Consider the following 14,551-nt stretch of genomic DNA (forward strand, 5'->3'; position numbering starts at 1 on the left):
CTCTCCCCATAACAGGTACACCCAAAATCTTAATCTTAAGGGACTAAAGCGGAAAGGGAAAGTCAGGAGGGTCAGGGAGACACAAAGATTATAACTTCCCAGTAGCTCACTACTGTTTCCCCTTAAATTAATTCCTGGTCAAACAATTCCTCCTTCCCTTTCTCCAACACAAGTGAAGGTTGTCCAACACAGTCACATTTTACTTCAAATAAGGACATTTTCACCAGTCCCCTCATTATTTTGAAGTAAACTGTGATGTAAAATGTCCTTATTTGAATTAAAACGTGACTGTTTTGGACAACCTTCACCATTACTTACTTAAATGTATTTTGAATTTGATAGCAGTATAATCACTGTTTCCAATCAGTTCAAGGACACCATTTTGAATTAAATATAGATTTGCCTTCCCTCTGCTTGGTTCCATGATCAACTGTTTAAGCAATAAGGGCAGGGGTCTCTAATGTGGTACCCGCAGACCCCAAAGCACCACAGACACTTTCTTGGCACCCCTGTGCCACCTGCCACTCCCATCTTTTTAAATCTATGTTTTTGTTTGTTTGGGTGGGTTTTGGTTCTGTGTTTTTATGTTCTGGTGCTGTGTTTTTCCTGTTTTGGAGTATGTGAGCATTTCTCTGAGCATCATCAGTTTTCCTTGCTATAAAGTGGGTGTTGTGCTAGTGCCCATGTTTTCTAAGTTTATCAAACATAGCACTGGGTCTTCAAAATCTGGAGACCACTAGTTTAGTGTATTTAGGAACATTACCTCTTTTCTTTCTTAAACGTGCCACAGACTAAATTACCAGGGGGGGGGGGGAGATTATGAGTCTGTAATGCATTGATGTTGTTAGCTTTTAGTGCTATCATTTAAATAAACCCTTTCTCTCACTCTTCTATTTTCAATCAAGTGAAATGAAAAATGACATGAAATTAAATACGCTGTGCTCAAAAGAGTAATTCATTGCTCGAAAGCAGTAAATTGTATGGAGGTGTGAAAGATACCAACAGGCAGAATTTGCATAGCTTTTTATAATTTGCAACTCTTCCCTCATTACCTTTCGGTCTTTTAGTAAAAAGCTAATTAATTTCAATTATGGGGGATACTACCCATTGATTTGATGCCTGCTGGATAATTAAGCAAAATTTTGACATTTAGTTTTGTTTCCGAAGGAACAGCTGTTTGGTTTATAAATTGAAATAAAGCTATTTGTAATGGGAGAGAAGGTCTTACAAGTAAATGTCTAATTAAAAGAGAGGAGCACCATTATGTAGACACAAATGAAGCTCTGCCTTCATGCTAGCAATCACAGATGTAATCAGAGGCAACATCGATACTGTGTGGACATCATCTTCCCAGCTTTCAAACATCTTGGGCCCCAAATATCTGGAAAACTGCCTCCTTCCCTGCAGTCCCTCCTTGGGCCCTCTTGGTAGTTCCACTGCCGTCAAAGGTTCGGGGGTGGCAACCCAGGAAAACCCCTCAGCTGTGGAATTGTTGAAGGTCACCTCTTAACCCTAGCCTTTGACACAATAAATATACATGTTTAGGACCCATCCCAGTCCTGTGATTGTAAATTGTTTTATCAGCTTTTAATTTTGTATTTTAGTATTGCTCTAATCTACCCTGGGACCATTTGCTGAAGTGTGGGTGAGAAATCAAATAAATACTCCACTGAGAACAAGAAAACAAGAAATCCCAGAGCTGCACACCAGTACGTATAGGCCCTTGAAGGAAATATCCCAAAAGTGCATACCTGGAGGAATGGACTCGTGAGACTCCTCATGATCTATGGCCTTAGCTTGCCCCAAAAGTTTCTATGGAACTTCTGGAAATTTCTCCTGGGGTTTTGTTTTTCTTTCTCAGCTGGGACACGACAAGTCTGTGCCACCGTGCCTTCTCTCCACTAAGGCCAGTCTCAAACACTCTGGCATGTTGGTGAAATAATATTGTTTCCACACAATATTTATGCTTGCCCAACAACCAAGATAGCAAGCACTGAAGGAAACTAGATAATCTAACAAGTCCTGCTAACCTTCCACTTTTGTACATTTATCCAGGGAAATTAATATTTGGAGGTTGTATTTTTTGCTGGATTTTCTCGTATGTTCCACTTCATCTGGTGTAGAAATGATCGAGAATGTGTGGAGAAAAGGGGGACAATGAAAGCATAAGCAACCAAGCGTATCAGGAGGAGCCAAGCAAAATTAAATAACTCTTCTTATTTATCTTTTTTTAAAAAACACCCTTAGATCAAAATGAAAGCTTCATCCTATCTGCAAGGTATTGATCAGTCTGAGACTTATCTTGCTGGCTGCTTTTATCAGTTCAGAGCTTCTGGAACCTGAACAGCACCACATGCGAAACTCTTTAGAGGAAACTGCAGCTTTTTTTCTTTCCCTCTCCTCTCACCTTGACTCTACCATTTTACCGTTTGGCACTTCTGCTGATTTCAATCAGTGCTTTTCTGAAAGACACTTTGAAAATAGCAACGTATCTAAACTCCTGCTCGCTAAGAAAAATTGCTCCGCAGACTCTCTCAGAAACAGTGCCCTTGGCAGCTAATCATTTTACTTTTAATAGCAAATGTAATAGGCTTCCTGGAAGTTTAATAGGAAGCATTAGGGGCCATTTATAGATGGCACAGAACAGATCTGAAGAGATAGCAGCCTGCTATTTGGGATCTTAAGTTATTGTGGTCGGTCTCCCTATTTCTCACTTGTCTGTTTATATTTTCTGTAATAGAACGCAAACACTAAGCAGATTTATTCAAATGTTACCTGTAAAATGAATAATAATAAATTATCAGGCTGGGGGCTGTAAGGAATCAAAGAATTGAAAACCAGTGCTAATGCACCAGATGAACATAATAATAATGACTGGATGTGCTCATACGTCCAGCTACCTTAGCTGACGAAGAAGGAAATTATATTGTTTTGGCATTATTTATTTGTAGGAAGTTAGAGGGGCAGGGTATAACTCTTGTTGTTGTTGTTGTTCTTGTTGTTGTTTTGTTGTTGTTGTTGTAGAATAGGACGTCAGACCATTTGCTCATCAAACTCAGGGGAGTCTATACCCAGTGGCGTAGCGTGGGGGGGTGCAGGGGGGGGCGGCCGCATCGGGCGCAACATCTGGGGTTAGGGCAAATCCACAGGTTAGGGGGCGCAAATCCACGGGTTAGGGGGCGCAAATTACTTGCCTTGCCCCGGGTGCTGACATCCCACGCTACGCCACTGTCTATACCAACTGACAGTATGTTTTCAGCCTTTCAGACAGGAGGCTCTTCCAGGCCTACATGGAGATACCAGACTGAAATGTGTTGATCCAACATTCTGCTCCTTATTCAGAACCACTAAAGATGTATAAAAGTAAATGGCATTGGAACTTTCTGATAACATAAGTTGACCACAAGATCAGCCTTTTGCTAGGTTTCATGCCTTTGCCATGAAAACGGAGATCTAGCTCTGATTATGCTTAATTTTATTCAATAATGAGAGGAGTCATGCCAGTAAATCTAGCCAAGATCACATGAAAACTGATACCATATGCGCTCCCTTGCACAAACAAACCTTTTACTGGAAAAGTAAACCCTACCAGGCACTGATCACCTGTTCCTCGGTCTTATGACCAGGGTATCGAACTATTGTGTTAACTCTGGACTGAACTTTTGTAAAGCCAGATTCTGTGTTTTCTTTTCTATTTTTCCCTTAGTGAGGGTTTGAACATGGACCCCCTCGACCACATAGACAAATAGATGTTTAAGTGTCTTGCCTAATTTAATAAAGCCATGAAGGCCAGGTTCTTGTCTCAGTAGCAATGTGTGCTACAAAGGGGATCTTTACAATAAATGGACTCAAGTGCCTTGTAATGAGATGTTCACTGGACAAAGCATGCCCAGCTCTGTCATGGCCCCGGACCTGATATTCTAAGGGAAAGCAGAATTAGATAAGCATGTACTAAACAGTGTTTTTCCCCCAAGCCAAACTGAAATGCCATCTGAAACTACAGTATAGGCAAACTGTATCGCATTTCACTGTGCCAATACCCAGATATTTTAAGTGTGCGAAAGGGGGGGTCAGCGAGAGCCCAAGCTATTTTAAGTCATGTTGTGAAGCTGGAACCCAGCCAAGTTATTTCAAAAGTGTAAGTGCAGACTCAAAGATTGCACTATGAAAGTAGTATGCCTGGCCATTTGGAGAACATTATTTTTAATTAGTCTCTAATTATATTGGGTGCAGTAATCTTTTGCATGATAAATTTAGCAGCAGTGGCAACAACATAAATACATCAGCGAGAAAGAGAGACAAGAGAATGAAAGAAAGTCCACATTGGGGAGGGGGGAGTCTGAATAAGGGAGAAGGGCAGTGGCGGCATGGTTAGTTGGATGCACCAAAATGTGATGTAGGGAAAAGTACTTATACACTGCCAAAACAGATCCTAAAACATCATGATGTGCCCCCTAAGGATGCTGTAAATTTTACATTGTAAAACAACTTCTCACGTTAATTAGTGTTAGTTTTGGTGATGTCCAATATTTTCATCAATGATCTGAATGTTGCAGTTGATGAAATAGTGAGAGGAGTGGCAAACAATCTAGAGCAGTCTTCTTCAACCTTGGATTGCCTGATGTTGTTGAACCACAACCCCATCATTTCTGTCCTTTGGCTAGACTTGCTGGGACTGACAGGAGTTGAAGCCCAGCAACATCTGGGGAATCTAAAGTTGAAGAAGGCTTCTCTGGACGATAGGCTAAATATTTAAATGACATCAATACAGTCCTAGAAAACTGAGCAGAAAGAAAGAACATTAAACATGTGGAAATGTAAACTGTTATACATTGGGAAGAACTATTTGTCTAGATTCACATTTTGATTTTTTTTTAGTGAAAAAGCAGACTGAAAATCACCAACCTTGTCCAATTCTGGGCACTGATTTAGCAAGGACATACCCCTCATTAGAGATGGGGGAAGATTATTTTAACGAAGAACTACCTAATTCACATTTCTCAAACCAATATGTGAATCACAACAAAGGGTTTCTTCAAAATTCACACTTATTGAATTTTGTAGTGCAGTTCTCCAGACAGACCATGTTTATAAAAATGCATGTATTCGAGGAAAGTGTACATACAATAAATATATTGGTGAAAATAACTTTTTTTTAAATGCAGTATTGTCATCATATTGGGTTAAATAGCTCACATAAATATGGACATTAGTCAAAACTGCATACAAAAATGTGTTTACTGGGGGGGACAAACTAAAATGCTGATTAATTTTAAAGAGAATTTTTTTTGGGGGGGCATCACAAATTGCTGCAGAAATGTGAGGAACTGGATTTACAATTGGAAAAATGAGAAACTGAGAGTACTGGAATTGACAGTTTGGTCCATCCCTACCCCTCACAAAAGCTACAATGATAAGACAGTCTAGCATGAGGATCATATGAGGACAGGATGAAGGAACTGGGAGTGTTTAACCTGGAGAAGAGCTGAACAACCTGTGACCCACCATGTAGAAAGTGCCACATAAATAATGGCCTACCATGGGCTTCAGAAACTTCTGCTTCCTAACTATGACTTGAAAAATATGTTTGGGATAAGGAGCTTTCCCTCACCATCATGGCCAACCCTGTGGAGAATGCCTCACACTCGAAATTGCTGCATGCCATTTAAGCATAAACACAGTTGCACCTCTTCCCCCTCATGTCTGGCACAGGACATTCTAGCTGGCAAAAAAAACGGGAGGACCCCCCTCTTCCTTCAGTGCAGGCAAAGAACATGTGTGCTGCTCTTGGTTGCAAGATTAAATTTTGAGACTCTCTTCCCCTGCCAAGCCACTAAGAATCCTACACCTTGGCCATAGCTCAGTGGTAGAGTATCTCCTTTCTATGCCTGAAACCCTGCAGTACTACTGCCAGTCAATGTTGACAGTGCTTAAGCTAGATGAACCAATGGTTTGGCTTCCTATGTTCCTAGACTATGGCCATTGAAAACTCTGGGGTCCTTGATTCAGGTATTTTTTATTCACCTTGCAACTCAAAACATGAAAAGAGTCATATTTTCCCTACTTCAGATTTGCACAGAATAATCACCTCCACCCATCTAGCACTAAACTTACATCCCAATTCATGGCTGAAAACTGGTCCTGAGGGAATCCTGTAGTAGACGGCATAATGGCTGCTTCTGGGTGTAAAGTTATTCCCAAGCGAAGAAGAGCAAATGCAAGTTGACTGCAATCAGGGCCATGCTTGAAAGAAAGGTTTAGTATAAAAGTGTACAGAGACTCCCAAACCTTCTTCCCTCTGAACAGGTTAGTTTCAATATGCGTTGTGTCAATAATCTCAGTTATATGACACAATAACCTGGATCTAGCCTAGTCTTTTGCTAGGAAAAAGAGGAAACCCTTTTACTTTATGCTGGTTTGTACCACAGTCATACAGCAAATATAAAACAGAAACCTGTCTCAGTTTTTAAAGGTGCCTGCTTATCTAGCAGAACCAAGACATTCTCTGTCTGCAAAAGTGTCTTATGTCAGTTGAAGAGGAAACTATTAAAAATTAGCTACATCAGATAAACAACAATAATTTTAACAATCATTTACAATAAATCTGAGTGTTACATCTGGCTGCTTTTGATCCATCCAAGCATATTGCAGATTCTGTACTAAAAAGATAAGGAACAGTATAGATTCAAGCTTGTCACTTGCATGCATTATTCAGCCATCCATCTAATAACAAGGCTGCACAGTTTTAGCACTCCTAACATGCCAGTGTCAAGCGAAGAGCAAAGCCAAGAACATTTTAATCATATCTGTAAAAGGTATATGCTGAGAGATGTTGGCGGAGCTAAAAGGAGGAACCAAACCCTTTGATTCACTGACTGAGTAAACAAAATCATATCCACTTACATGGGTCTCCAGTCCATCATCTGCACTTTTACATTATAACCTGAATAAAAAAATGTGCGATCCTTTTCTTCAGTCCAGTTAAAATGAAGGCTTGCTCAAATGTTGCTCGCAGATCCTCAGTCATGTTGCCAGGAAGTGCAACAGTATGACAAGTAAAGGAAGGAAAAAACATTAAAATCCACAGGGGGTGGAGTATTCTAAGGAGGAACCCAGGAATCCTGAGTGCTAGGGAATTCTAGTCCTCCTAGGCTTCCTCAAGTCTCAAGATACTGCCTCAGGCTTTTAACCAACTGATACTTCTTATTTCATACAGCACCTTATCCATCACCAAATTTCCGCATCTATTGCAGATCCCGTTAACATGTTGCAACCTGATCTCTCTGCAGTTGAAGAAAAAACAGCACCAGTCTCTCTCTTCTCTGTGATCGGAGAAGTGTGTGTGACTGAGACAGAAAGAATGCATGTGCATGCCTGTGTATAAGTGTGTACAGGGGGGGGATTAAGACTGGCTGTGTGTGTGTGTGTGTGTGTGTGTGTGTGTACACGCGCACAAGAGAGAGGCAAAAAGGAAGAAACACCTTGCTAGATCTCCCATTACTATACAAGAGCCTAGGAGTTCTCTTGCAAAGCAATTGCTGTGGGGGGGGGAGCAAACCATCCAACTGCATAGTCGGATGAGGCTGCCTTATACAGAGTCAGGTTATTTGTCCATCCAGATCAGCATCGTCTGCACTGATGGGCAGCTGTGCTTTAGAGTTTCAGACAAGGTCTTCCCCAACCCCACCTGGAGACATCTGGGAATGAATCCTGAGTGCTGGATGAAAACATTTGGCCAGTGATTTTCACAGGATTTGGAAGGAATGCCCAAGGATTGGATTAATCTTTTGAAATTGGGTAAATTCTATTCAAGAGGTTTTTAAAATGGACAAAAAAGTTGGTTTCCAGGTGGAAAAATCGAAATTAGAGACGGAATTGTTAGAATCAAAAACTAAGACACTTTCGAAAATGTATAACTTGCTGCTTAAATGGAATACACAGGATGAGACAGTTAAATCTGCCATGATAAAATGGGCACAGGATATTGGACACAACATTATGTTTGAAGACTGGGAAAGGTTATGGAACACCAGTATGAAGTTTACGGCATGTAATGCCTTGAAAGAAAACATTATGAAAATGATATACCGGTGGTACATGACCCCAGTCAAGTTAGCTAAGATATACCACTTGTCTGATAATAAATGCTGGAAATGTAAGGAGGCAGAAGGGACATTCTTCCATCTTTGGTGGACCTGCCCAAAAGTGAAGGCCTTCTGGGAAATGATTTATAACGAGTTAAAAAAGGTATTTAGGTATACCTTTCCCAAGAAACCAGAGGCCTTCCTATTGGGCATGGTGGACCAGAAGGTGTCAAAGAAGGACAGAACTTTGTTTATGTACGCTACTACAGCAGCAAGAATTCTTATTGCAAAGCACTGGAAGACTCAAGATTTACCCACGCTGGAGGAGTGGCAGACGCAGTTGATGGACTACATGGAATTGGCTGAAATGACTGGCAGAATCCGAGATTTGGGCGAGGAAACAATGGAAGAGGACTGGAAAAAATTTAAGGACTATTTGCAAAAACACTATAAGTTGTACGAATGTTAAGAAATACGCACGACTAGGAAATTTTTTGCTTTAGCAACTTGATTAGGTAAACTGAAAATTAAGACAAGAAAAAAGAGGTGGTAATATGAAACAACTTTATTATGTTAACTTTAAATGTACAAAGTTGGGATATAAAATGGTGAATTTAGAAACATAATAACTGAAAGATACAGTAAGTTAAGAAACAAGGTAACAAATTGCTGAAACTTTTATTGCAAAGAACGCAGAGTCTGGAGGATGCGGGGAAGTCCATTTGGAATATTGGAAAAATCATTGAAAGATGGATTGTAATGATCTTTTTATTATTTTTATTTTGTTTTTGTTTATTGTATTCTTTTACTCCAACCTTGTGTCTATGACCCTAAGAAAAGAAACTCAATAAAAAATATTTTTTTTTAAAAATGAAATTGGGTAAATTCTATGACTTTGGAGATGGAGCTGATCTGCAAATACAAGGTGATCAAGGTTCCCCTACTTTCTTTCTTTGCTCTTGCACCTCCTGGAATGATGCAATATCAGGATGGAGAAGATGCTGCTCCCAGTTGCACAGCACTTTCTCCCCAAGATTGACCCCTGGGAAGCAGGCTATGTAAATTCCAGCAAGAGCAAGGGGAAAGGCAGCGCTTGCACTGCTGCAAGTCGGGTGCTCATCTGTGATGGGGGACCACCAAGGGAAGCCTGCCCAGACTTCAGCAAAATCTGGAGCTGGCCGGATTAGAGAGAGGCATAAACATTCCTGATCTTCCTGGCTTTGGGGGATTGAGCCTTTTTGTTTTGGTTGCTGCTAGTGTTTTCATTTATTATTTTAATGCCTTGTTTGTTTATTTGTTTTAAATTGACATCTATTTTGTCAAGAAAACCATCCCGGAAACCGCTGCTGAAAGGTGGTCCTAAAATCTGACAAGTAAATAAATAAGCATGCTGTTGGAAGCCAGAAATGTAGAATCTAAGGGGCCTAGCAGTGCTAATAGGTAGACTTGATACTGGATAAAAGAGTCTGGGGTTTTCACTAACCCTCCAGAGTAGTTTTCTTTGTAGGTCACAAGGTGGGAAAGGGGGAAGTTGTGCTGAGCAAGTAGAAGCTAAGGAGTTCTGGGTCTGTCAGGGCTTGGATGGGAGGCTACCTGGTAACCATCTGTATTGCACCTTGAGTTGCATGATGGAAGAAAGATGGGACGTCAATGAACTAAACAAAGCATTAACTATATGGTAGCTAAATATAAAGGGACGTGGGTGGCACAGTGGTCTAAACCACAGAGCCTAGGGCTTGCTGATCGAAAGGTCGGCGGTTCGAATCCCCGGGACAGAGTGAGCTCCCGTTGCTCAGTCCCTGCTCCTGCCAACCTAGCAGTTCGAAAGCACATCAAAGTACAAGTAGATAAATAGGTACCACTCCGGCGGGAAGGTAAACGGCGTTTCCATGTGCTGCTCTGGTTCACCAGAAGCGGCTTAGTCATGCTGGCCACATGACCCAGAAAAACTGTCTGCGGACAAACATTGGCACCCCCGGCCAGTAAAGCGAGATGAGCACCGCAACCCCAGAGTCGTTCATGACTGGACTTAACTGTCAGGGGTCCTTTACGTTTAGATAAACATAACTGAAAGGTATGAAGAGAGAAACAAAGGAGAGTGCTTGGCATCTCTTGGTCACCAACACGCTGTTGAATGGGAGCATGGTAAGATGGGGGAAAGGAAGATGTGGCAGCAGTGGGCAGACCTGCTTGACGATGTAAACTCATTTGAGATGCAATTTGTAGGCTTCATAAGACTTTCCTATGTGGCTGCTCTCCCACCCGCCACCCGCCATCCTCACATCCCAGTTGCACTTTAACCATTTATGACACAGCAACTCAGGATAATTGGGGGGGGGGATAGAGCTCATTTGCAGTGCTTGAGTTACAGTGGAAAGGTAATGGTTCCTTCCCCCCCCCCCCAAACTCTGGGAGAAAAACAAGACAAGATACCCCTGTAAGACAGGATGGTTTCTGCAAGTGTAGTATGCGAATCAGTCTGTGGTTAACACTCTATTCCTTGGACACACCCTGAGCTGCTTCTAAAGGAATCTACCAGATGAAATAGTGAAAATGTGCACATTCTTTAGAGGGTGATTGTCTGTGGTCAGAGGGGATGACACTTAGGCAGACTTTTAAAATAGAACATTACAGGGTATAGCTTTACAGTTTTAACAGAGCTGGATACTCATTCAGCTGTTGCTCAAGAAATATGAGATATTACTGTACAATAGAAGCTTAGTGTGCTTTTTTGTTGTTCTGCTGTCAATCTAACATGTTTTTCCGAAAAGGAAATTGAAAAAGCAACACTCGCAAAAGAATTGGAACATGCAATCGCTCTCTGTGTGCGCATTATTTATTTCGAGTATTTTTTTAATTAAAAAAATAGTTTGCCTGAGGAAATGTAAAATAAAAAAGAGAAAACTGCAACTCATTTGTTCCTCATTCTTTTCGGGGTCCACACTATCCCTTCACCAAGGAGATCAGCCGTGGCAGAGACTAGAGACGCTCCACCTAGTACGCACTTATTTTTGGACTAGACAGAGTCTCACCCTAACAGAGAGGCATGTTGCATTTCACGTACCAATTTTAAAAGGACTTCCAAAAATATTTAGTCGCAATGTAGCTAACTCTTCAAGGAAAGCCTCAGGACAGTATCAGCTACAAGAATATTTAGTTCAGGGGAGTCTGCTGCCTCTCAAATAATAGCAAGTTGCAAGGCTCGAGACAATGATGCAATGCCTAAGGATAAACCCAGTACTTCACCAGGCCCAAATTTAACTGCCAGTTCAACAGATCTTCTCTGTATTGCAAGAAATACTCAAGGGGCAGACTGCATCAAAAATTAAGTCTAGGATGACAAGTCAACAAGTGTGCAAACAAATTGATTTTATATTGCAAAGGCCATTAAGTCTATAAATATACAATTCTATGATTCTATGTTGAGATTTCTGTATACCAGGGGGTTGAACTCAATGACCCTCGGAGGGCCCTTCCAACCCTACAATTCTGTGATTCAATGTTATAATATTTAAATAAATTATGTACACTTTTTGAGTGTCTTCTCAAAAATGCTTCAGATCTTTGGAATGAAACTATTGCATCTCCAATTGCTGGTACTTAAGTTTTGCATTGATGAAAACATTATTTATTTCAATAATATGCAGATTAGGAGGAAGGGAGGATAGAAGGGAAACTGTTCTCCGGATGTCCCCAAAGAAGAAGCTATGGGAAAGTTGGATGGGAAGGAAAATGTCAGTTAGGGTCTGCTAAATAGTGGTCTGTAGAAGAAAAGACCTGCTTTGCTGACTTCCACATAAAGCAACTAAATTAATTGGGAGCAGGGGGAGAATATGATACAACACAGCATGCATAGTCAAAGTCCTGGCTTATCATGGCTCAAGACAGGGGCAGCAAAGGAAAGCTATATGAAGGAGAACTCAGGTAGGAACACAGAATCATGTCAAAACTTAATTCACTATTGAACACAAAGATGCACACTGGGACTGTCATGACTTTCTTGCACCAGATGATTTATATGCTGAGGCTGCTGATATATATTACATTCATCCCCATGACAGTCCACTGTCACAGAACATTTTCAGTTCAAAATCCACTGTAAATGGAACACTGCTTGTGGAAAAAGCTGCTTTAGTTAGACATCCTTTATTGTAATCATTTTTTATTTTATTTTTGCACTCTGGAAATCTTTCATGAAAAAATAAGAGTTGACATCTAAAATGTGGTGATATGCATTGATTCCTCTTAATAAGCCTTTCACTAAATATTTTCTGAATCAGAATCCAAGGAGAATGACAGAACATAGTCAGTGAATGTGTGCTGTTAATCATCAGCGCTTCTCCAGTAGTACTGGCTAAGTTGTAATCTAAACTGCTTCATGAAGTTATCACAGAATACTATGGGACAGGAACAGAGGAGGTCCTCTACTAATTTTGACCAGCCACCTTTTCGGTTAGTTAGCCCCCTGCAGTCCCTGATGCTAAGTCCCATGCTGTTCTGAAGGGTCAATTTAAAAAGTTGAACTAGAATTTCAACATCACTGCTCACAAAATATATTTTCTGCACTGCTGCTACTGCTTTTATGGCTTTTCCAAAGCAAGCCTTTGTCTGTAAGCAAAGCCAGCCACCTTCCTCCTATGGCCAATAAAAATGCACTCTGCAACCTTCACTTGAGCACTGTGTCAAGTGAGAAAGCCTTCACATTGCATTAAAATACTTATATTTTTCCCTTCTTGGTTTTATAAAGCAGAGATTTTTAGAATCAGACTGAGCAGGGTATTGTAATATTAGAGAAAGCAATGCAGAGCTCTAGCTGCAACAAACACTTTACATCTCATTTTATTTTTACATCTGGTCCTTCTTTTTCCCCTCCCAGTGCCTGCCCCACATTTACTTACTTACTTACTTACTTACTTGCTTACTTACTTACTTACTTAATTTTGTTGAATTTGTATACCATCCTTTATCCAAACACCACAGGGCAGTGCACAACATAAAAATACAAAATGAGAACACAAAATACATAATAAAAACAACAAGAAGAAAAACAAACCAATAACCCCCAAACCAGTAACCCTCCTCTCACAAACACATTCAAAGGGACATGGTCAGCCAAAGACCTGATTAAAGAGAAAAGTTTTGCTTGGCCCCTAAAGATATGTAATGAAGGCAGCAGGCAAGCCTTCCTGGGGAGAGCATTCCAGAAATAGGGAGCCACCACAGAAAATACCTTTTCTTGTGTTGCCACCTTCCATACCTCTCATGGAGCAGGAAATGAAGAAGCACCTCAGATGATTATCACAAGGTCTGAGCTGCTTCATATGCAGAGAGGTGGTCCTTAAAGTATAGTGGTCCTGGGCCATTTAAGGCTTTATAGGTCAAAACCAGCACTTTGAATTGGGCCTGGAAACTAACTGGCAGCCAGAGCAGTCAGGCCAAGACTGGTGTAATATGCTCAAATATGTAATATGCCCTGGTGAGCAACCTGGTTGCCAAATTGTGTAGTAACTGAATCTTCTGAACTATGTTCAGAGACAGCCCTACATATAATGCATTGCAGAAATCTAACCTAGAGGTTACCAGAGCATAGACAACAGTAGTTAGGCTGTCCCTACCCAGACAGGGGCACAGCTGGGCCACCAGCCAAAGCTGATGGAAGGTCAAAGGTTCTGGATCAGTTGCTTTCCCTTGAGGCTCACGTGGCCAAAGCTGTGCCACTGAGGCCAAATGAGCCTCAAGTGACAGCAACTGATCCAGAAGCACTCTCCAGTTTTGCACCTGCATTTCAGAGGGAGTGTAACCTCTCAGCCATCTGGTCTAGGGAACCTCAGGGCCTCAGTCTTATCTGGATTGAGCTTGAGTTTGTGGGCTCTCATCCAGTCTGAGGCAAGAAAACAGTCCAGCACATCCATTGCCGCACCTCCAGATATAAAACAGAGGTAGAGCTGTGTGTCAACAGCATATTGCTGACCATGTACTCCAAAATTCCACTCCAGCAGTTTTGTGTATCTGTTAGAAAGCACAGGGGATAAACTGAACCCTGAGGAACCCCACATTGAAGGCTCCATGGGTCAAAGAACAACCCCCAAGCATCACCCTCTGGAAATGACCATCTAAGTTGGACCGGAACCATCACAAAGCGGTGTCACCCACCCCTAACTTGGACAACAGAGTTGTTACACATGATCATGTTTAGTCACCCTTTTACTGTTTCTATAGAGAACAAGTAAAATCTAACAAAGAAAATTTAGTATGCCCTCATATAAAACTTACCTTTTACTTCCCGCTTTCTGTAGTCTATCACTTGACATTTCAAAGAATGCCAAGGCAGATTTGAAAGGAAAGAGAATAACATTCCACTTTTCTTTTAAGCTATAATCTAATGTCAATTGTTTTAGTATTTGCCTGGCATGACTCATGAACTTCAGTAAACATGTGTAAACTCCAGTCTCATGACTTACAACAAA

The 14,551-nt window shown here is 41.0% G+C and overlaps 1 protein-coding gene across 4 annotated transcripts in view; it reads right to left on the minus strand.

Moving 5' to 3' along the window:
• The window catches only part of KIF26B (kinesin family member 26B), a 267,176-nt gene that overhangs the window by 107,240 nt on the left and 145,385 nt on the right, over positions 1 to 14,551 (minus strand). Inside the window, exon 1 of one of the 4 annotated variants that reach the window (XM_028724154.2) lies at positions 6,904 to 7,374. The exons of the other annotated variants lie outside the window; for them this stretch is intronic. Coding sequence (XP_028579987.2) covers positions 6,904 to 6,923 — 20 coding nt within the window. The 5' untranslated portion in view covers positions 6,924 to 7,374. Of the gene's footprint in view, positions 1 to 6,903; positions 7,375 to 14,551 lie in introns of those variants that run through there. 4 annotated transcript variants of the gene reach the window in all.

The sequence above is a fragment of the Podarcis muralis genome, chromosome 3 (genome assembly GCF_964188315.1).
Source record: "Podarcis muralis chromosome 3, rPodMur119.hap1.1, whole genome shotgun sequence".
Classification (NCBI taxonomy): domain Eukaryota; kingdom Metazoa; phylum Chordata; class Lepidosauria; order Squamata; family Lacertidae; genus Podarcis; species Podarcis muralis.